The 23924-nt window shown below is 48.2% G+C and overlaps 1 protein-coding gene across 4 annotated transcripts in view; it reads left to right on the top strand.

Annotated features, from left to right (window-relative positions):
* Positions 1-23924, top strand: part of LSP1 (lymphocyte specific protein 1) — a 59025-nt gene that overhangs the window by 6816 nt on the left and 28285 nt on the right. For 2 of the 4 annotated variants that reach the window (XM_072639496.1, XM_072639494.1), the window contains exon 1: positions 17476-17809. The exons of the other annotated variants lie outside the window; for them this stretch is intronic. In XM_072639496.1, coding sequence (XP_072495597.1) covers positions 17733-17809 — 77 coding nt within the window. In that variant the 5' untranslated portion in view covers positions 17476-17732. Of the gene's footprint in view, positions 1-17475; positions 17810-23924 lie in introns of those variants that run through there. 4 annotated transcript variants of the gene reach the window in all.

Below are 23924 nucleotides of genomic sequence, written 5' to 3'. Positions count from 1 at the left end.
CTACGTCTATTTGTCAGGGTTCTAAATCCCTTTCCCAGCCTGCAGCCCTTGGGCAGACCTCTGGTGAAGCCTGGGGACTCCTGCTGCTGTCTATAAATGCAAAGTAAAACCCCTAGGAAGACAAAAGGAAGCCCAGTGCGTCTAAATGCAGTCATCAGAAGGTTAACTGGTCAAGGTTCAGGACCCTTTCAACTAGGTGTCCTGCCTCCAGCCAGCCAAACTTTTCAGAAGTCCTTGGAAGATGAGCCTTGGAGTCGGTCAAGGCTTAAGGCAGAGAGATGCTTCCTGAGGGCTCCGTCCTGCCTTGAAGCAGGAGGGGGAAGGCCTCCAGACCCTTTCACCCATGTACAAATAGCTTTGGGCCAAATAGCATCAAGCCCTGGAACACTGCAGAGCCTCCTGGAACAGACTGGTAATCACTCAAAGGACTTTGGCCTGACCATCCACACAAGAAAAACCAAGTGGATGAAGACTGTCTCCTATCTAGATTATAGCAAGGTTTTGGAGCTTGTCTGTCAGTACATTGGACAGTGTGTGCAGATGGGACTAGAAGTGAAGGGTGAAGAAGGAGCTCAAAATGTAATGGAACCAGGACTGATGGAGGCTGGAGGGGAAAAGGGAAAGGGAAGCCAAGGCTGGGTGTAGAAATGTCTGCCAGTTCCAACTGTCTATAAACTGACTGGGCTGCCCTGGGAGGTGGTGAATTTCCTGTCACTGGAGGGGATTTGAGGGTGGTTCCTGACTTGCTCCAGTCACTTGGCCCATTGTCTTCTCACTGGTAATCTGGACCCTGCCCAGGGTCCCTGGCCTCTGCTTGGCAGTTTTGTGCCCCACAGAAGCATTCTCTGCAAAGTGATTGCAACAATTACAACCTCACATGTTACAATAATCCTATAAGCCGGGCATTATTTTCTCCATTTCACAGAGGAGGAAACTGAGGCCAGAGAGGCTAGATACTCCTTCATGAGAAGCACCTGAGCTGGGTACTATCTCTCCTGGTAATTTCATCAGCTCCCGTCACCTTAATTGAATGATCCAAGATACAGAGCTCACAAAATCCAAGGCAGCTGGGTGGCCCAGTAGATAGAGCCCTGTACCTGGAGTCAGGAAGGCTTAAGTTCAAATCTGACTTCAGACACTTTGCTAAGTGACCCTGGACAGCTCATTTCAACTTCCCCCAGTCTGGGTCTCTCATCTCTCACTGCCTAGTGACATCTCTGACTGGATGCCCTATAGATCCTGAAGACTCAGGTGGTCCAGAGCAGAACTCCTCTCTGTTCTGGGGGCAGCAACATCCTCTGGGCCCACAAGCTCGAAGGACTTGGCCTCGTGTGATCCCAGCTCCTCACTCCCTCACCTTCCCCACCCCCTGCCATCCTAAAGCTCTTGTTTCTAGGGTGACCACTGCTTGTATGCGATGTGCCCCCTTCTCTTTGCTCCCAGACACTTTCCTGGTCTTCACCTTCATTCCCTCTGCTCCAGCCTCCTCATGGAGTCTCTGCCCCTCCCACTCTCCCCCACTGGACATACTCTACTGTCTTCCTACAGATCCATTGACCAGTCACTCCCCTGCTCAGTAACCTCCAGGGATGCCTATCACCTCCAGGATCTAAAATAAAACCCTTCAGCACCTGGCCTCCTCCTCCTTGGCCTGTCTCTTGGACGTTAGCCCTCAGGGACCATGAGTCATTCTTCAGATTTAGCACAATCCCACTGTGTGTCTTTGTATCTGCTGCCCCACCTAGCCTCCATCAGTGGCCTCAGTCGGTGGCCTCCTTACCCTCCAGCCCCTGCTCCACCAAGGTCAAAGAAATGACCATAGATGTCCTCCCCTGGGCTCTACAATGGGAGCTCCCTGAAGGCAGGGATCCTCTGTCTTCCCTCAGTCCTCTGTGCTTCTGGCTCTTCTTAAATGTGACCTTGGGAGGTAAATAACTTGCCCACTTGCCTACATCTTGTAGGTGTCTGAGGCACTGCCTTGGTCCTAGTCCCTTGCCCGTAGGGTCACCACAGTGCACAGGGTAAGGAGACTCATCTTTCAGAGTTCAAATTCAGCCTCAGACACTTCCTAGCTGGGTGACCCTGGGCAAGTCACTTCACCCGGTCTGCCCCAGTTTCCTCATCTGTAAATGCGTTAGAGAAGGAAATGGCAAACCACTCATGTCTAACCCCAAAAGGGGTCACAGAGAGTCAGACACAATAACAACCTAGCCCCTGTTCCTCCCTGTCCAGGGTGTGTCCTGGCCTCATCTCAGAATGCTCACCAGATAGAGACAGGGCAGTAGAGAGATTTGGGGGGGAAGATCAGTCTCCCCAAAGCTCATTTGCATCCACTAACAGCTTCTCCCCCTTTCCCCCCAGCCCTCCCCTTTCGTTCCTCTCCCTGGGACCAGGTTGGGACGGATTGATTGGCTGTGTCCTCCCTCCCCTTTCTGCCCTGGTCTGATGAGCTCATTCCCATTCCTCCCTCCTGTCTTCCCCCACCCTGGTTCCTGGAAGGGAGAGGGCAAAGGCTCAGCTCCCTGCCCCTTCTCTGCCTTGCAGACTCACTCCCCTGTCTTTAGAGGCTAGGGGAAGGGGCATCACCTAGGCTGTGAAGAAGGTGGGGCCAGCCAGAATGGCCTAAGCCTAGGTGCCAATACCTATATTTTCTCAAAGCCAGATCTTAGGCCCTAACCTCCTAGGAAGGAGGCAAGCCAGACTACTCTCACATTTTATACATAAGGAAACGGAGGCTCAGAAAGTACAGATGATTTAAAGTCCCCCAGAAATTTAGGGGCAGAACTGAGGACTAACCCTAGATCTTCCAACTCCCAGGCCATAGCTCTAACCACTGACCAGGCTCCCCCTTGTTCTGGCTCCTGCCCCACTGAGTGGGGAGGCAAAGCAGAAAGCTGGGTGCCAGGGACCTCGGGCTCTGGGCCTCCCACCCTGGGGTCAGATTCCTTTTCTGTAGAATGAGTGGGGGTCCCCCTGCCCAGCATGGCAGGTGCAATAGAGAGGATTCTTATACATATGTGGGTTGGGCTGGGTTCCAATCCTGTTCTACCACTTACTGAGTGAATTTCTGGGTCTCAGTCTCTCCATCTGTATGAGAGGAATGGACTAGATTGTTGGACAGTGAGGTCCCTCTGGCTTTGGGGAGGGTGAAGATGAGAGGCCTATGGGCTCTGGAACCTAGGGCCCAGGGGAGGAAAGTTAGGTATGATGGGGAGAGCGGAAGGGGAGGGGAAGGACTCAGCAGGAGTCTGGGAGGGCCTTCCAGAAAGTTCTGGCCACTTCTTCAGGACAGATAAGCCTTTGGGGCTGGAGTGGGAGGCAAACAGAAACCTGAATGTGAGGGAGAAAGCCCCAGGAAATCCCCTGGCCCTTCGGAACTCCCCGGAGACCTGGCAGCCAGGCCTAACCTCTGGCCTCAGTCTGTAAGCAGCCTCTGTCCTGGGGAGGGAGTGGGGAAATTGGCTGATAACCTCTGGAAAGCAGAGGGCCAAGTGATAACCCTGGTCATGGAGAGGTAGTGAGATCTGCTGCGCCGGGGAAGGGGCTGGCAAGGGGCTGGGCTCAATCCTCACTGGAGGCTGATAAGCACGGGCCAAATGGCCCTTGTTCCAATCCTGCTCCCAAGACCCCTGACCACCCTAAATTCAAGATTCTACCTAAGACTTTTACAAGGCCAAGCAGAGTTGCTCCTTCAGGTCCTTTGATTCCAGACCCTACCCAGGGCAGAAACCTTCATGCCCATTTCCCAGAGGGCTATGGCCAATGACCCAGAGCTCTGGCAGAATTGAGGCAGACGTTGAGTTGCACTGGCCATGGGAAGGCTGGCATGGCTAGAAGAAAGAAGGGAGGAGGAGGAGAATGGGTGGAAAGGGGAAGAGAGAATTAGGGGGAGCAGGGAGAGGGAAGGGGGAGTTCAAATGCCTGGGACACTATTGGAATCCTGCCTGGGCCCCCAGCTTTGTTTTCTGATCAGCTTGCCATCAGCCTCTTTTATTCAAGCCCAGAGAAAGTGTCAGCTGCTCATTGTCTGTAACTGGCCCCTGAGTCTACCTTCTTACTGAGTCCTCAGCTGGCCCATGAGCTCCCTTTCCTTGCCCAGATCCCACTTCTATACCCATTAGGGCCTCTTCCTTGGCACTTTCCCATCCTTCCTTCCTCAGTGGACTTTCCCCAAGAATATGTACCATGAAAGTGTCATCCCCCTTCCTGCTGACCCCCCCATCCGGGCTCTCCCACCATCCAAGGCCCAAATAGGGGAGGCTCTCCCAGGCTTTTTCTCCTTTTCCATCACAAATTCAAGGGAGGGACAGTTTCCCCCTGCCCCCAACCTCATTTCTATTTCAGAACTTTCAGAATCTGACTCTGCCCTGGGTGCAGCTGCTGCCTCACAGATTCCCAGGCTCTCGGCCCTCTCCTGGTATGGCAGACCTGCTGGGGTGGAGCTGGGTGGGGCAGAGCCTTCTTGTGCTCCCCCAAATCTCCTCCTGCATTCCCAGGCCACTCCCTAGCTTGTTATGGAACTGGGGCTATATTAAGATCCTGGAGGCCAGACTTGCTTGAAGCAGAGTGGGTTTCCAGTTGTTTCTGAAAAAAACAACTGTGTCTCTTCTGAACCATGAACCATGACTTTCCCCCACTCCCTGAGTATCCTGGGGAGAACTTCTCCCACCCCTCTGGAGTCAGACATCCTTCTGTCCTTCCTGTCTGTCCTCCTTCGACCCCTCCAGGGCATCCTATGCAGAGGGTGTGGGACTCCTGGGGGCCCTGTCCTGAAAGCCACTATTGGCCTTTTTCTGTCACCATTTTTTGTCCCTTCAGGAAGCCCAGTTTCTTCTCTCCCTTGGTTCTGCCCCACAAAGAGGACACATTTGACTGAAAGGGAGTCCTGAGTAGGCCTGGGGTGGGAGTGGGGTCAGGTTTCAGCCATTGCTGATGGTTTCTGACTTGGGGGTGGCAAATGCTGGAGGAAAAGTTGGTGGTCAATGGACCTGTTCTTCATTTGGCCTTTGGAAGTGAATCCCTGACTCAGTCATGTTCCCTTGTCCCTCTCCTCCAGCTCCCTATTTCCTCAGAGTTCCCCATGGGTCTGGGGATATAGGAGGTGCATTTGCAGAGAGCTCATGATCCTGGCCAGTGCCTGACAATTAGCTTTGAATGTCAGCGTCCCTGTCTGTAAAATGAAGGGAGGGGTCTATAAGAATCTCTAAGGTCCTCGTAGTCCTGAAAACCAAAGATGGGCTAAGGCAGGGTTCCAAGGGGGCTTGGAATTCTTTGGGTGGGCTCTCACACCTTCCAAGAATGCTTCAAGGCAAAGCTCACACTGACCTGGAGAAGTGTGGCTGAGAATGTCCATGAGACCTAGTTAGAGAACAAGGAGTAGGATTTCACGTGGTGCAGAGTACTGGAGACTGATGGGTGAAGGTTAGTGGAGGAAACAGAAGCAATAATGAGCTAGGAAGAGACTGTGGAGGAGAGGCCAGCACACAGCTTGCTAAAACCCAAGGAGAATGACCTTTGTGCTAGACAAGACAAAAACAACAACCAGCCAGCAGTCACTAGCCAAGACAAGCAAGGAGACAGAATCCCTGTGTCCCCATCCCTGGGCACTGAATCATGTGGCAGATATGATGGGAGTGCTGAGCCCTCATCGAGCCCCCATCGGTGCTCTGTGGAGGAAGCAATGGAAAACAAGAGAAGTAACAAACTACTTGAGAAGGGTAAATGCCCTGATCCATTCTTTAAAGGGAAGGGCACAGACCCTGCAAGCTCTAGACCAGTCAATCTGACTCTGATTGCTGAGAAAGTCATCAATTGGTTAGTGTCCCCCTCCCCAAAGCCAACTCAGCTTACTTCCTTTTCTTTCCACTGGGCAAAGGGGAAGTTTGTCAGAAGAAAATACACATCTAGATTTCAGCAAAGCCTTTAATAAGGGATCTCTTACTCTTCTTGGGGTACTAGGGGGCACCACTGTGCATAGAGTAAGAAAGCCTCCTCTTCATGAGCTCAAATCCAGCCTCAGAAACTTAGTAGCTAGGTGACCCTGGGCAAGTCACCTGACTCTGTTTGCCTCAGTTTCCTCATCTGCAAAATGAGAAGGAAATGGCCAACCACTCCAGTATCTCTTCCAAGAAAACCCAAATGGAGTTATGACAACAACAGCAGCAGCTCTTCTTGGGGGAAAGATGGAGAGGGGAGGACAAGGGGATAATGGGAACATTCAGAATTGTATGAAGGTCGAACTCTAACAGGGGCCAGATCTCCAGTGGAGCATCTCAGGGAGCAGGCCTTCTGTGCCCCTTACACTTGAATCAAAGTCTTGGGCAAGGAAGCCAAAATGGAATACTTATCAGGTTTGTAGGTGACTTTGCAGGGAGGGACACTTCGGGATTTAATAAGATAAAATTCAGTAGGATAAACAAAAACTCTTATACTGGGGATCTGAAAATCAACCTCCTAAGTACAGAATGGGAGAGGAGAGAGCAATTGTTCTGATGAGATCTGGGGGTTTTAGTGGACCACAAGATCAGGAGAGCAGCCTTAGGGTTCTTCTGGAGTCTGTGCCCCTCCCTTTTCCCAGTACTAAGGGCCTCAAAAGCAACCTTGGGAGCCTGGTCTCTTCCCCTCAGGCCATGAGGTCTCCCTTGCTTTGGTACATTTGCCCTGGCCTCCACCTCTCTGCTTTCCCATCAAAGGTTTCTTGGCCTCTCTCTCTAGGCCTTAGACCCCACAAGTCTGGACAGCAGTCTAGCCAAGGGCTAATTCAGAGGAGCTTTTGGAAAGGGATCATCCAAAGCGATCCCCTGGAACCCACAGATCCTGAGGGGCAATTCCTACAAGCCCCTCCTCCAATGGGGGCACACCTCACCCTGCTGGCTTCCCTGGTTCTGGCCATGTGGTTCGACCTGCTGCGCCTCATACACCTCTCTTGTCTCCATGCTTTTACTTTGGGGTCTCTTCCATGCTTATAATTTCCCGTCTTCTTCTTGTAGTTGTTTAGTTTTGCCTGACTGTCCATGACCCCATTTGGGGTTTTCTTGGCACAGATACTGGGCTCGTTTACCATTTCCTCCTCCACCTCATTTTAGATGAGGTAACTGAGGCAGATCAGGGTAAAGTGACTTGCCCAGGATCACACAGCTAGTAAGTGTTGAGGTGGGATCTGAACACAGGTTCTCCTGGCCTCAGTACTAGGGCTAAGCTCCTTATGGACAGGAATTCTTTTTGCCTTTTCCTTTGTTTCCCCTGTGCTTGGCACATAGTAAAGGCTGACAAGCTGGTGTTTCTTTGGAGCAGAAGGTTATGTGAATACACCGGAAAGTCTCTCTCATCCAAGCCCAAGGACAGCTCCCCTCCTGATCACTTCCTGCCTTCCCATCCCCCTCCCAGCTCTGCCTGGCCCTGATCCCATGCTCTCTGGGAGCTCTCTTGTTTACACCTGGGACCCTCTCCTTCTCCTTTCATCTTGCACACCCTCCAGAAGCCATCACTGACCTGGCCACCCTTTCCAGTACTGGACAAGTCCTTTTGTTCATGGCCCTGACAGGCTTTCTCCTCCCCATCATGGCCCACTGCCCTCCCTGACCCTCCCTCCACCACCATCATCCAGAACCGCTCCTCCCCCCTGCCCCTACTTTGAGCTTCTCAGATCCAAAGACAGCAGTCAGTAGACACCCTTGGGACTGCTGTCATCCAAACCCTTGGGACTTTGTCCTTCCTTCCTCCTTCCCTTTCTTCCTCCTTCCTTTCCTTCCTCCCTCCCTCCCTCTCTCCCTCCTATTAGAAGTGAGCCTAACAAGCCCCCAACAGTGAGAAATATGTTCACCTTAAACAAGGAATAGTGCCTGTTGTGAAATCAGAAAAGCTTTTATTAATCTTTACATCCATTTCCCCTGAATGGACAGGTAGCCTCCCCAGTAAGGTTACAGGAAGACTACAACACGTGCAGAAAGATGGGGCTTCTTATGCTGTTTTCCGAACTTTGGATCTCCCGGGACACCATCCCCTGGCCATGTGACTCCATGTTCTCCTCTCTGATAGGCCCTTCCTCATGCAGCTCCTTGGGCCTGCACATTAGTTTCTGACCTCTAACCTGTCCATGCTAGGTCACAACCCCTATCACCCAGCAATGTAGACAACAGAACTTTATTACTTCCCACAAAATCCCCCCCTTTTTTTATCAAAATTTCTGTTTCCACACCTAAATCCAATAAATATCTCCTCACATTCTTTCCCCTATGAATTCTTCCCTTCATCTATCTCCCCTTTATATGAATATAAGAAGGGAACAAAGTTGACCAATGCATTGACAAATTATAAGGGGGCAGTCCCCTTTCATAAGTACAAATGCAGAGATTCAAAATACAAAGGCAGATCAATGATCTGTCCATTCAGAGTTTCCATCTTATACAGCAGTCTGGGGAGGAACATCATCTGATGCAGTTTTCTGGTCCGGATGCTCGTTCAAGCCGTCTTCAGCAAAGCATCTTAGCATCTTCCCTTTATCTTCTTGTGAAATCCAGATGTCTACTCTCCTATAAAACTGACCTTAATACCATTTTAGATGTCCATTCTTAAACTTTATACACATCACTCTTACAAAATCAAAATTGGAACTTTGGCCAGTTGTCATGTTTAAGAAATCCACATTAGAACCCAGTTTTTACATTTTACATTCCCGCATCAGGAAGATGAGATTTCACTAAGGAGTCAATACCAGACTCCAGTACGTACACAAATACAATAAATAATCATTTTTAACACAGTACATATCACCTCATAAGACAATTTCAACTTCTGGTCATGCGATGCTTCTTTTATAGAATTTACAATATAGACCACAAACCACTTTTCTTTTAACATTGACCAACTGAGACAAAATAAGAACTATGTATGCTAGCCTCACAAGCCTCACTGACCTGATTGTCTCCACACTATTACTAAGAATTAAAGGACCTTAACTTATTCTTGTTGGTCTAAAGTCCTAAGCCTAATAGCTTAATTTTAGATAACCTCAGATGTTCCCCTACCAACAATCTATTATTTAATAGATCTGGTATCATGCTTACAAAACTTTTGATTGTAGGAAATTGCCACTAAGAGTAGGGACATTGCAGGGAAACAACATCTCCCTAACTTCATGTCAATCCCAGGCAGGAGTAGATTGTCAAATGGCATTCAGCCAGGTTTAAAGTCTACCAGGTGTCAGCAGGGAAATTGAGTCAGGAGAATCCTACCTCAGCTCAGGTTGAACAGCCACTCTCCCAACCTTTCTGGGAGATCACCTTTTTGCAGTTCATACCAGCATCTCACAGGCTTACTGGCATCATGGATCAGTGGCTCAGACTGCCTCTCTTGCTATCCACACCTGGAGTTAGACTCAGAAAAACAGTCAGTTAATAGTCTTATAAAATTTTAAAACAGCAAGCTCCAATAATCAGTTTTAGAGATGACCATAATCTCACATTGGCCAAGGAACATCTTTTGAAGCAAATCTTAAGTAGCCTACATGCCTTTCTATACATGTTCTAGTTCCTGATTGAATAACAATCATAAGTTATTGCTCTAGTAGATTTACATCTGTTTCTGAAACCACTCTGTCCCTTTCTAACTCTGCTCAGCCTAAAAGAATGAGCTACACGTATGATAAGTTCAAACACTAACTTTAGCTTATGTTCATGAAATGAATTCAAGTCGAAAAAGAAACATTTAACCTTTCCATCAATGCCAAATATTACCAGAGGTTACCTGCCTCTAAGAAACTTAGGCTGAAATTCTTTTCCCCGAACCAAAGATGTCTTTGATTTAGTCTCAGTTATTAATTCAGTCAATTGTTTTTACCCAATTGGTCTTTGTAACATGTAAAGATCTTAATCCAAGTTGGGACTTGTGTCCCTTGTCCCCAAAGAGTTTTAGGGCCCTGGAAAACCTCACCTTGCCGCATGTGAACTGGCTCTCTAGAAGCCCATAAACTTTTCCCTATCACTATGTCCTATCAATTCAATTCTCCAGGTTACTGGCCATTCCCATCAAGACCATTCCTGGAACCCCCAGACCACCTGGGGCCACCCTGGACTCCTTCCTCAGTCCCTCTGTAGATAAGATAACAAACTTTGACCTTCTTTAGCTGAAAGAAGGCTTGGGTTGAATTCATTTGAGCAGGACCCAGAAAATTGCCATCTTTGGGTCCTCAACAATTCCATACTGTTGTAATTAACTTTAAATCCCAGCCATGTTCTATGGAACAATGATACAACGTCACATTTATACTTTGGTTCCCTATCCTTTATGTAATCATTCCCATTACATTCAGAAAGAATGTTCTAATTCAGGGATTTTATCTTTCACAAGACCATACTAGAATACCCATTTACCCAATTCATTGATAACAGCAAGATTCCACTACTTGCATTGTGCTTACATCTTAAACTGTCCACTTTGATTATAGAAACATGCCATGAAGATGAAAAGCAAGGACCTAATCAGATATCATCCCCACCTTATAACCAGACTCAGAAATAGTCAAGGGAAAAACATCCCTTTTCGGAGGAACACAATGGGAAAACTGAGCCAGAAGGATCCCATCCCAGGCTAAGGACAGGATTGTCTTCTGAGGCCAACTTCTCCCTGTCACATTCCTCTCTGAGTAGTAGACCACAACAAGGAATGGTCCCAGAGGCTTTTACCAAATATCAGGTTTCACAAATCAAAAATTTTACCAGGACTTACATCTTAAATCTTATATTTGTCCAAAAAAAAATCACTCGAGATTGTCTATCACAAAAACAAGTTCCTTGTTTAGGAACTCCATCTGAGTTCATTTTAGATCTTAAAAAGTCCTTCTGTAATGATTGGACTTCAAAAGGAAAGAGGGAGGGGGCCAGGAGAGTGTCTCAAAATTTATCACAGAGCTTCCTGGAGCCATAAAATTCTTGGTCTCCCTTATCTTGTCCCTTATCTTCCAACCCCCCCCCCCATAAAACCCAGTTATAACAAATTAACTTACAAATATAAATTTGGTAGGTAGGCCTTTCAAAAATCATAAAAAGATTATACAAAACATTAATACAACAAATATTTTTCTCTTTTAAGAACAGTTTACAATTTATCATAAAACCCTCATGAACCTAAGTGGCAAATATTGCAAGATCTAAAACCAAGGCCTTTTCACATTTGCCCATAAGCTTCCTTTTACAAACATACTTTTGTAAATGCTTGATTCATATCAAAAAAACAATTTTGGTTAAAACTTTCTTCTTAACGGCATAAATAAACTTTTAACCTACTTAATGTATCCTTGGATGGAACAGGCTAGAACATCACAACCATATATAAAAGTATAAATGTATTTTTTTCCCCAAGGATTCTCATTTTCTCAGCAGGAATTCTACAACACAGAAACTCTTACACAGAATTCATAACAGTTTTTTTTAACCAATTCATCATTAATTTGACAATGCGATTTCTAATATAACAACATTTAGATTTGCTTAAAAATCTAAACCTACTTAAGTTTACTTAAAACTTAAAATAAGCCATTACTCATTCAGGTGAATGGATTTCCACATCACCTTGCACAGTAATTCATCTCCTTACCACCACTAGGGCACACTCTATCACCTGATGTCCTTTCAGATAGAGTCATCCCAAATTTGATGGAGCTATTAATTATCAAATCAAGTTATATGATTTTTCTGTCTCCCTAAAATGCTTCCTCACACCCTCACTATTTACTGAAACCATCTGAAACTAACCCATCCAGAACTATTCAAACCTTATTCATCTTTCCAAGTCTCTCAGTCCTATTACTCAGATTATCCAGTTCCTCCACATCTTAACTATAACTGTCTGCACTGGAATCCCTTTCGAACTTAAACAAAGCCAAAGTTAATTCTACCATTATATAGCAAACATCAGCATTTTTGCTGCTTATTATAACCAAATATAAATTTCAGATTATCAAATTTCTATCATGTCCTTTTAAAACCTCAGTGTATATATAACAAACTCCAAATTTAAAAATCGGGTAGCAATTACTTTAGATTAATGTTGCATCTAATATACACCCATTCTTGTGTTAAGCACTTTACAACCATAAATGCCTAATAACAATATCTTTTTCTGCTTAATCCTGATAGGAAGAGAATCTCAGATGCTGCTCGGTATTTCTTCAGGACAGATTTTGACTTGAATCATATCAAATCTGGATTTATGATCACTAATGATAAACATTTTAGCCCTCCTTTTTTTTAAAATACTCTTGTTACTTAAAAGAAAACTTTATTTATAACTTCCCATAATCTTTTTTTACTCTACTTCCTTAAAGAGCTGAAAAGTCATCTTCCAGCTGCCCTCCCTCCTCCAAGATCCACCAGACCAGATCTCCCAGTCTCATTCCAGCCTTGAAATCATATTGGTGGGAGGGGGAACCTTCCCCTTGTCCACGTGGACAAAGTCTGAGCACATGGACAGAGATCACTGAAATTCTAAAGTGAATTTTAAACACACTGTCTGATATCAGATACATTGACCCAATTCAAACCTAAAGTACAGATTTTAGCTTTGAGATGTCATCAAATCAAAATTCAACTTTTCCCTGCAGAGTGGATGTCTTTTACTCTGCTAATATCCATAAGAAAAGATATCCTCCTTTAAGTGAGGTCTTCCACTCCCCAGAGGTGGAAAGACCTTCCCAGATTAAAAAAAAAGTTTTGAATCAGATTAATTAAAGAGCATTCTTGCTCAGGCAACAGGGCCTAAATAATTTAACACTGACAAAGTATGACTTCCAACCATGTAGCTTGGTAGTTTAATAACTATTAGTAATAATTACAAATCACAGTAAACAATTTTTAAATCCAATAACCTTCCATAACTTTGTCTATTGGTTTTCCAATCAGGCTAAACATTTTCTTAAGTGGGATGGGGGGAGGGAGTACATGGTCTGAGCACTTGGATACTCTACCATCCTACCCATATCCTCCCCTCTTTTATATTTCAAATAAACCAGATAATCACCATTTCTTCCAGTTTCAAGCACAGAACAGATGGAACAATATAATTCCTCTCTTTTTAGGAAATAAACTAATTTTAGACTAGACCAGTCAAAATTCAACTATTAATGTCAATTTACTCTGACTGATTCCAAGACAATTTCAAAAGGATGCTTCCTAGAATCTAGATTCTCTCTCCCCCCTCTTTCTACTCTCTCTCCAGAGCAGACGGGGAAGGAATATAGCTAGCGTTCCTTGAAACAGGCTTCTGAAGGAATGCCCAGAGGATTATTCATCCCCTCCCTGGTACCATTATTTTAAGACTGCTCACTTCCCCTCTTAGGATTTATTCTCTGAAGGCCCCTGAAGGACTGGTGGTGCCTGAGATCCTAAGGCAGACAAGATAGTACTTAGCCATTGACTTTCCTGCCCTTGCTCGGGTCCCTGACTTATGCTGCCTCCCCGCCCATTCAATCCATTGTTTTAGCTGTCCCTGAGAAGTCAGCAGTCAGAAGAGGGGAACCATGCCTGTGGGTGTGTCTAGGTCACTGAAAAATCGATGGGTGCACTCCCATGCCCCACAAGCAAGATTCCATCCTAACCTTTCTAATGCTAAAGATCCAGGACGATCCCCAAGAATTCTTAGAAGTGAGCCCGCCTAACAAGCCCCCAACTGTGAGAAACATGCTCACTTTAAACAAGGAACAATGGTGGTCCCCAGAAGGCAGCAGTCTACTTCTCCTGCTAGTATTCTATGGGTAAAGCTGAGGATTGGGGAGTATGTGAGCCCCCATCAGTGTGGTCTCTATTGATTATCAACCATCCAGGCTTCATTAGTGTTTAGAAATATGTATTTAGTAGGATGGTAGAGTAACAACAGTTGGTACAAAACATCTCTCCTCCACTCCTAAACTGGGAGCATCCTCTTCCAGGGGAGGCCAGGAGAAAGTGAGAGTTTAGAGAACATACATAATTATTGGAAGCTCTTTGCTCCCTTCATGAAGTCTTCATGAAGTTACCCTTGTTTATAGCTGCCTGCTGGACTCAGCACTGGGTTGGTGGTTTTTTATAATTCAGAGACTATCTTTTCATGGGCTGTCTAGTTAGCCTCAGGCCACAGATGCTCCTGGGACATTGCTACTAGCTCTGATGGGAGATCCAAATTTTGGGCTTTGCTGAGTGCACAAGTTTACCCTCTAGTCAATTGGGAGGTAGAGTATGATCCTCTCTCTGGGCTCCTTCTCTCTCTCTTCCCACCTGCAAGGTGCCTTTGTAAGGAGCTCTTGGAGTGTGATCACTCCAATCAGTAATTGTTGACTCACTGCCCTCCCTTCTGGGATCTCTTTCTCTGACATACATGTAGGCCAGTGTAATGTTAATGTAAAGTTAATAGAGGTTGGGGGAAGGGGGAAAGAGTTAAAGATCTTCTCCACCCATTAATAAGCCTCAATACCTTTTGTTAATATCTATTGTGCCATTGGATCAGAGGGTTGTGCCCTCCCACTCTGAAAAGTGTATATATACTCTGAGGTGAGGTTTTGTTTTGGGGCTTACTCACTGGAAGTGTTGGTTTGGCCAGAGGAGACTCTGGGTAGCTGAGAAGGAGCCCCTGGCTATGAAAACCCAGCTGTTGGTGCTTCTCTCTCTGGTAACTATGTATGTGTGTCATGGTCAGGCAGCTGCATTTGTCTGCTGATCTGCGATGTATGTATTACTTATGGTCCCAGTTGGGAATCCTGTCTGTTGGTCTTTATTTCTCAGCCTGTATTTTCTCTGTTGGTATGTGTGTTTGATTAAAGTAGATTGTTGACCACTCAAAAGTACATCACTGCTTTGGTTGGAAGCTAGATTATCTTTGATTAATTCTGTAATGAAATCCAAGAGGCTTCTCACCTGATCATAATAGTAGGATGTTAGTCAAGCCATTTGGGGTTTAGGGTTGGAAGAAGGGAATGTTCCTCTTACAGCTTGATAAAGCCAGAGGTGACACCTTCATGAAACTTTCAGGTCACACAAATCTGGAAGGAATTGCCAGGTAACAGATTCAGGGCTCAGAAGTGCTGGTGTCTTCCCTCTGGTGTCCTCCCTCTGGTGTCCTCCCTTTAGACTACTTCATGTGGTGACACAATCAGCTTGCGCAGATCAAATGACCATCTCTCTCTCTGCTGATGATTTTCAGATCTGCCTTTACTGCCCCAATCTTTCTGCTGACCTCCAATTTCTTTCAGTCACATCTAAATGAATATCCAGTAGACATCTTAAACTGGACATGTCCAACACACCTCACCTTTTCCCCAAGCCCTCCTGCCTCTGACTTTCCCTGTTACTGTTATCCCAGGCCCCCAGTCTCTCAACCTGTAGGCATCACTCTGGAATCCCCATTCTCTCACTCTCCATATCCAATCTATTGCCAAGACATGACATCTCTACCTTCACTGACATCTCTGCTGTTTGCCTCCTCCTCTCCTCTGATACTGCCCCCATCCTGGTGCAGGCCCTGGAGTAATGTGATATCCTGCGGGGCATCTGCCTGCCTATCCAGTCAATCCTCCATCTGACCATTAAAGAGATTTTCCTAAAATGCAAGCTGGACCATGTCATGCCCCTACTCAGTAAACTCCAGTGCCTGCCTATCACCTCCAGGAACAAATGCAAACCTAGCCCACTCCTACCTTTGCAGGCTTCTTATCCTTTCCCTCTGCTCACGTCCTCTTCCATTCAGTGTCTTGGTCTCCAGGCTGTTCCTCCAACTAGACCCTCCCCGTCTCTTGGCTCTGGCGTTCTTCCTCCTTGTCCCTGGAAGGCTCTCCCTCCTGTGCTCAGATGACCACCTCCCTGACTTCCTTGAAGTCCCACAGGAAACCTCCCCCCCCTGAATTCCAGGGCCTTCCCTCTGTTCATTATTTCCTATTTATCTAGTCAGGAGCTCCCTTACTACATATTTGTTTACTCTTGTCTCCCCCATTAGGCCTTGAGCTCCTGGAGAGAAGGTATTGTCTTTTTTTTTTTTTTTACCTTTCTTTGTACCTTCAGATCTTAGCACATTGCCTAGCACACAGTAGGCACTTAATCAGTTATTGATTATTAGCTCTTTGGACAGCTAGACTATTGGGTGGAATCTAATCCAAAGAAAGCTCATTGGAAAGTCTAAAAGCTTGCCCTTAGGTTGGAAATCCTTCTTTCCCCGGGATCAGATGCCATAGGCAAGAGGACTGGGCATGGCCTACAGGAAGTGTTCAAGGGCGTGCAAGGTCATTGTGAATCAGCAGCGAGTCTGCCACCAAAGGGGCTGGCTCTGTGGGAGCCGCACCGCTAGGCCTCGACTCTCTGCCCTGGCCCACCACACCTAGCGGGTTGGGTTCAGCTCTGGGGACCCTGTTTGTGGAAGGTCCGGGAGAAGGTTGCCGAGGATCCGGGGCAGGGCCGTCTGAGAAAGCTGGAAGCCCGCCTGAGGCGCGCAGTCTGGAGCTGGGACTGAGTGCGTTTATCCCAGAGAAGAGCGCCTGGGGGTTGACTGTTGGGCCACCCAAGGCAGGACCCGGAGCATCGGGAAAGGTGCCAAGGGGTTCGAGGTCGGGAAGCCTTGTGTAACTGGGCGAGCTGCGCCCAGCTTGGGCGCCCACAGGCCAGGGTCTTGCCCGCAGGGCTCCCCCGGCTAGCAAAATTCGGGCTGGGAGCCAAGCGCCGAAAGCACTGCTGGAGGCAAGGGAACTGCCCTGCCCGCAAGGAGCACTCGGAGTAAACAGGCCAGCTTGGAGGCGCCGAGATCGCGGCTGAGGGATCCCCTCCCTGAACCTTGGACCCTTCCTCTGGGGCCACCCCAAGGACCATCATGGGATCACGTGTAGGGTCTAACCCAAGCTTCGCTGAGGAGTACTGGCCCTGGGGAGGGGGCAGGGTTTATCAGTCCTGGGGGAGCACCCTGGCGGGGGGGGGGGGGGAACAGCCGCTGTAACGGTCATAGGAACAGGGCCGGTTGGAGCGGGGGCGAGGGGGGGCGATGTTGGGACTCAGAAATAAGTCACCCCGGAGAGGTTGTGCTGGGGCTGGGAGAGAGTCCCCTCAGGGGCTTAGCCTGGGCGGGGGTCTCTCCCTCCCCGCTTTATTCAGGTAGCCTGCAGGGTGCTCCCTTCCCCCCACCCCCGTCGGGCTCAGCCGTCTAGGCAGGGAGGGGCCTCAGGTGATAACGGGTGAGGTAGAGGGAAAACAAAGAGACAATGGAGAACGGGGAAAGGAGAAAGTGAGCGGGGAGGAGAAAGGGAGTGAGAGAGACTGAGAGGCTGGGGGGGGGCAGGGAGGAGACAAAGGGAGAGACCCCGGGACAGGTCGAAAAGCAAAGGCAGAAAGCGGCTCTGTGGGGTCGGCTCGGAGCCCCCCGCCCCCCATTTCTGTTCTCGGACCTTTCTGACTAGTGTAGAGAAGAGGGGGAGGAGGGGCAGGAGGAGGGGGAGGAGAGAGAAGGGGAGGGGGCAGACCGAGGTGGGGGGTGTGGAGAGGAAAAGGGGCTGGAGGCAAACAAAAGGAGCTGCTGAACTTCCTGGAGAGAGGGAACGCGAGAGGAGGAAGGGAGAGAGAGAGAGAGAGAGAGAGAGAGAGAGAGAGAGAGAGAGAGAGAGAGAGAGAGAGAGAGAGAGAGAGAGAAGAATAAGAGAGGAGAGAGAGGGGTGGGCAGCAGATTCGGCCGTAGCAGGCGCCCCCTCCTCCGCTCCGAAGGCTGGCAGCCCCGCAGTGCCCAGGGGCACGATGAACGGCGGCGGCGGCAGCAGCGGGGCGCTCCTGAGGAGACACTCCAGCAAACAGGGCTTACAGAACCTGCTGAGGTAGGAGGACGTTGAGGCCCCGGGCTAGGTGTGAGGGCTGAGGGCTGTCCCAGTGCTGGGGGACCCAAGGGCCCCGGGAGGTGACAAGGCAGGGAGCCAGCCAGGGGGTGAAAAGATTGGGGGTGGGGGAGGGCAGTCCCGCTCCTCATTCTGAACGCCCCCCCCCCCCATTAGACCTAGTATTCCTCTCCACTCAGACCCTCCCCCTCCCCCCCCACACCCACACCCATGGACAGACACATTGACGCTCGCCCAGAGAGCCCACAAGGGCCAGGAAACAAGCTCCTGATAGCTTTTGCAGAAGCAGCCAGGAGCTCTCCCAGCCTCTGCTCTCCTTGGCAGTGTCAGGAAGTCTGGGGGGAGGAATGAGAGGGGAGCTCAACATTCCAGCCCCCACTCCACTTTTCTCCATCTGAGGGCCTGGTTTGCCCCCCACCCCCACCTCTTACTGCTGTACTATGACCAGGGGGAGGCCAGATGGGGGCTGCCAAGGGGTAAGCAGGCAGAGCCTGAGCCCAGCTTTGGGGTCTGCCCTGGCCAGGGAAGAGAGGAGTGCAGACCAACCCCTAAAGCCACTTCATTCCTGCCTCTCAGGGTGAGGGGGGCTCCTTGGACTCAGTGCCATATGGCTGTTGGTGCCTTCTTCAGCCCTGAGCTCCCCAATCCAGCCAGTCCTCTTTGAAGGCAGGGCCCATCCCTGGCATCTCCAAGCCCATTTTCTAGATGGGCAGATTGAAGATCCAAGAATAGAGGGAACTTGGTGATAAATAGGGCCAGCAGCTAAACTTAGATTCAATCGTTGGTGCTGCAGGCATCTTGCTACTAGAAAGTCATAGGCTAGGAGTCAGCATGTTTGAGATCCGACTTCCTGGCCCAGCACTAGACAGCATCCCTGCCTTTCGGACTCAGTTTCCCCATCTGTAAAATGAAGGGTTCATCTTTAGGGTCCCTGACAGTTTTGTTGTGGCTCTCTCCACTTGTCTGGTACCGGGAATAGGGTGGGCAGTTTGATTGGCTAAGTAGACCAGGATGGAGCCCAGGCCCTTGGGCTTGGGTCATAGGGTGGGGAAAGCATCCCCACAGATTCAGGCCAAAGAGGGATTGGCCAATAGCACAGGGACCCTTCAGTCCAATCTTGGGGAAGCTCAGAACTGGGGCCTGGGCCAGAGCTCAAACTGGTGGAGACAGCTCTCCTTTAGGATCCCAGCTTCCCTTGACTGGGGAGGGTGTGTGTGTGTGGCAGTGCCCACCTGCGGTTTTGCCAAGGCTGGCAGGATGGAGATTGGCCTAGAGCTACATGTGCACACATAGATAGAGAAGCAGCAAATCCACAGAAAGCCACAGTGATGGGCCAAGATACACAGGAAACCCTAGGACTCCCCCTCCCCCCTTCTGCCGCTGCATTTTTTAGAAATGATATCGGGAGTCAGCCTTCCAGTCTACTGGTCAGTGTGTTGGGCTGGCTTCCCAGTTAAAGGGACTCCATCACAGACATTTGTTAAGTGGGTCTGGGTGCTGGCACCCTTCTCCCCGGGGTTCTGGGGCTCTCGTCTTTCTGCCTGGTCTCCTGCCTATCTGTTTGCTCCTTCAGGGCCTCTCTTATCTCTGGGATCATCCATCCCTCTCCCTCCCTACTTAGTCAAGGCTGCCCTGAGGGCTCATCCCTGGCCCCTTCCCTTTCTCGCCTTTCCTGGGTGATCTCATCTCTCCTATAGAGTGGGTGATCTCTTCTAGGCAGATGGCTCTGTAATCTACATATTCAGCCCTTCTGTTTTTCCTGATCCAGTTCCTACACCTCCCCCACTTCACCCAAAGCTCAGGCTCTAGGGGGCCTAAAGGGACTGACACATTTGTGGGCTCCTGGAAAGTTTGCTTAGGCACCATTCAGTCACCCAAATTGTTGGAGTTCAGTCAAGGTCCCCATTTGGGGTTTTCTTGGCAGACACTGGAGTGGTTTGCCATGTCCTTCATCTCATTTTACCAATAAGGAAACTGAGGCAAACAAGATTAAGAGACTTGTCCAAGGTGATACAGCTAGGAAGTGTCTGAGGCCAAATCTGAACTCCCATCTTCCTCATCCAAGCCCTGTGTCTATCCTCTACACCTCCTCGCTGCCCCAGTCACTCGAGACAAATTTATAATGCTTGTTTCCTTTCCTTTTTCCTTGACCTGTTTTACAGGTCAGGAAACCAAGCCTAACAGCCTAGCAGCTCACAGCTAGGAAGAGTGAAGGTTTAATTCAGGTTTCTCCCAACTCGTCAGGTCCCTGGTCAGCCTTGAGAATCCAGATTTCTGCATATTGGGCTCCTGGAAGGACCCCCTGGGCTGCAAAGGTGTTGGTGGACCCCTGCCCCTGCACCAGGACCCTGGCATCCAAATCCCAGAGCCTTTGCTCTGAGGCTCAGTTCCCCAGACTCCCTCTCAAACTTCCCCCTTCCCCCATCAACTGGTAGGCAATAGAAAGTGTCTGTGATTGTTAAGGCTCTGTCCATTCTCAGTGTTGAGTACTGGGGATAAAAAGGAAGGCAGAAGCAGACCTTGCCTTCAGAGAGTTCAGTCTAAAGGGGGGAAGCTTCATGAAAAGAAACGTGCATGTAAACGATGCACACAAGATTGTTGTTGTGTTGTGTTTGTCCTTCGTTCTTGAAGAGGACCATGATATCAAGATGATGACATGATTTGCAGTTGACTTGGATTTGAGTGAGGGAGGGCTGTGCAAGGTCACCAGCCTCACTTTCTTCTCCTGAGCCAGCATCAGGACGACTGGAGATGACCCAGGATACAGTGTGATGTCATGGTCCTCTTTAAAAATGAGGGAGAAACACATACAAGATAAACTGGGGACAAAAGCAGTGGAAGGGGGTCAGGAAAGGCTTCTTGGAGAAGGTGGGATCTTAATTGGGACCTGAAGCAAGCCAGGGAAGCCCCGAGGCTGAGATGATCAGGGAAAGGACTAGAGGTGTGGCAGCTCAGGATCCAGAGATGGAGGGTCATGGGTGACCCTCACTGGTTAACACGTGGGGAACAGGAAGTTGTCAAAAGCCTAGATAGGTAAGAGGGGGCTAGGTTGTACAGGACCTTGAATACTAAATAGGGTTTTATATTTGGTTCTGGAAGTAATAGGGAGCCACCAGAGTTTATTGAACAGGGGGTGACATGGTCAGTCCCAGGTTTTAGAAAAATCGCTTTAGTGCCTGAATGGAGGATGGGCTGGAGTGGGGAGAGACTTGAGGCAGGCAGATCCCTCAGCCACTGTTGCAACAGTCCACGTGTAAGGTGATGAGGGTCTGCAACAGGATGGGGGCAGTGTTAAGAGGAGAGAAAGGGCCTGTTGGGGAGACACTGCAGAGGTGAGATTGACCAGAGGTGCAACAGAGAGGTAAAATTGACCAGAGGTACTGCAGAGGTGAAATCCACAGACCTTGGCATTGTATTGGATCTTAAGGTGAGAAAGAATGAGAAGGCCAGGATGACTCCCAGGTTAGGAGCCTGAGGGACTGGGAGAGGGGGCTGCGCTCTACAGTAATAGCAAAGGTAAGAGAGGGCAGGAAGAGTTAGGAGGAAAGAGGAGTTCCATTTTGGACATGTTAAGTTTCAGATATCTACTGGACCTCCAGTTCAAGATGTCTGAAAGGATCTGGCCATTAAGAGGTCAAGTTCAACAAACGTTTAAGTACTTATTGTGATCAGTCTGCTTTCATTCCAGCTTCAGCAGCCCAGAGTGCCTAGTCCTGTGCTGGTGCACCTGTGGGAAAAGCTGGAGCAAGAGCAGACCCAGGTCCTTGGCCTGGATGGCAGCCCTAGGGGCAAGGGAGGTGCCAACCACAAGTGAAGTTAGTTGCCTTATCCAGTGCCATCTGCCCACTGAGGGCATTGGGGCAACCACCTTCATAAACTCAGAACCCAGGAAGGGCTGCTGTGAAGCACCAGAATCCTCAAGTCAAGGACTGGCTTACTCCAGTCTGGCAACCAGGAGACCTGAGTTCTAATTCCAGCTCTGCCATTAAGAGGCAAGTGAGTGCATAGAGCACTATGAGCCTGGAGTCACAAAGACCTGATTTCAAGTCCAATCTAGCTGTGGGACCCTGGGCAAGTCACTTCACCTCTGGCTTCCTCAGTTTCTTCATTTGTAAGGAGGCAATGATGATAGCACCTACCTCCAAGGTTGGTGGTGAGGACCGAATGATCTAATCTTTGTAAAGTGTTTGATTCTTGCCTTCCTTCTTTCCTCCCTCCCTTCCTTGCTTCCTCCCTCCCTCCTTCCTTCCTTCCTTCCTTGCTTCCTTCCTTCTTTCCCTCCTTCCTTCCTTGCTTCCTTTCTTCCTTCCCATTTAGTCTACATGGGGGAAGCAACTCCCAGAGTGAGATCTGGGACCTTCAGGGACATCTCCTGGGAGATGGGGCCTTGGGTTCTGGGCCCCTAAAGAGCATGAGTCATAGTTTGGTGAGGCCTGAGGGCAAAGGTTAGAGCAGGGTAAAGCTGACAAAGGTGGAGGATTGGAAGAAAGGATGAAGGAAGGGAGGGAGGGAGGAAGACAGACCTGCTTTTAGCTTCTGCCTCAGACACTTATTAGCTATGTGACCCTGGGCAAGTCATTTCACCCCCTGGAAGAGGGCAAAAACAGGTTCTTATTCCTTGAGGATTAAGGTCTGGCCTCTTCCATCTCCTCCACATAGTAATCTAATATTATAATGCCTAGTAGTTATATAGTGCCCATTATATGCCAGGCATGCTTTACAAGTATTTCACTTGATTCTCATGACAGTCCTCAGGGGTAGGTTCTAGTATGTCACCCATTGTACAGATGAGGAAACTGAGGCTGGGTGCCCAGGTCACCCAGGTCTTAGGTGGATTTGACTGACTCCAGGCCCAGTGCTCTGTCCACTCTTTCACCTGGCTGCCTAGTGAGGCTAGAATAGTGCTCAGCAAATACTGAATTTAATTGGGCAGAGTGTTTGGAAAATCCAGAGAATCATTTACCCAGCAACCATTTATTAAGGACCCCCCATGAATTTCCTGGAGTGTCTGTGTATACACAAGTAGTTAGAACATAACCCAAGGTAATTGGAGGGTGGAGGGAGGCAGCGCTCGGCCACTGTGGGGACCAGGCTTTGTCTCCTAAGTCTTGGAATGCCATCTCCTTGTGATCATTATCTTTAATGCAGCTATTGTTTATTTGTTCTTTGATCCCCCCCCCCCTTCTTTAGGATTAACTTAGTCCCAGTTAATCCTTTTAAAAATGACTATTGGATTTAGTTTTTGTTTTATAATGGTAGTCAATATATGTATAATATTTCTGCTTTTCTCCATTTGTAAGGGTTTGATGCATTAAGACATAGCCTCTTGTAAAGGTGCCATCTATAGCTGAGAAATACCTAATTATTCCCATTCAATAATCATCAGAGATCTAATTCTAAAATTTTATTCAGGCTCTTAACTTCTTGTTTATTTCTTTTGTTGAATTGATCTAGGTCTGAAAGAGGTACATTGAAGTCTCCAGTTATTAGATATTTATCTCCCTGTAACCTGTTTAGCTTTTCCTTTAAGTATTTAGATGCTATGTCATTTGATGAATATGTGTAAAATACTAAAGGCCTGTATCTTGGCATAAGGTAGTTTCTTTCTTGATGGTTCTCTTTTTTCAGTCTTTTTGTTGACGCCTTAACTGCTTCCCCTACTTTTTGGGGTTCAGCTGAAGCATGATGGACTTTGCTCTAGCCTCTCATTTTAATGCTACATGAATCGTGATGTGTCAAGTGTGTTTCTTGCAAATGACACATTGTTGGAGTCTGTTTTCTAATCCATTCTGCCAACTTCTTCCTTTTTTATGAGCGAGGCTATGCCATTCACATTTAGTCGTGACTACTAATAGTGTGTTTTCTTCCAGTTTACTCTCATATGTTTTCATCTCTTTGTTTTCCATACCCTCTTGGCAATGAAGTGTGGTCAGCATCTGCATTCAAAGAAGGAATGTGGTGAGCATCTGCTCTCTAGATTGGGTACACTCTGCTTTCAGTCCTGGCATCCTTTTCTTTTCCTCTCACCCACACCCCAGTGACTGGTTCTTATTCTTTCTTCTCTAATACAATGGAAGGGATCAGGAAAGACCTCTCT

Source organism: Notamacropus eugenii, chromosome 2 (genome assembly GCF_028372415.1).
Source record: "Notamacropus eugenii isolate mMacEug1 chromosome 2, mMacEug1.pri_v2, whole genome shotgun sequence".
Lineage (NCBI taxonomy): Eukaryota > Metazoa > Chordata > Mammalia > Diprotodontia > Macropodidae > Notamacropus > Notamacropus eugenii.
The sequence above is the reverse complement of the archived record's forward strand: the minus strand, read 5'-3'. Positions and strand labels throughout refer to the sequence as shown.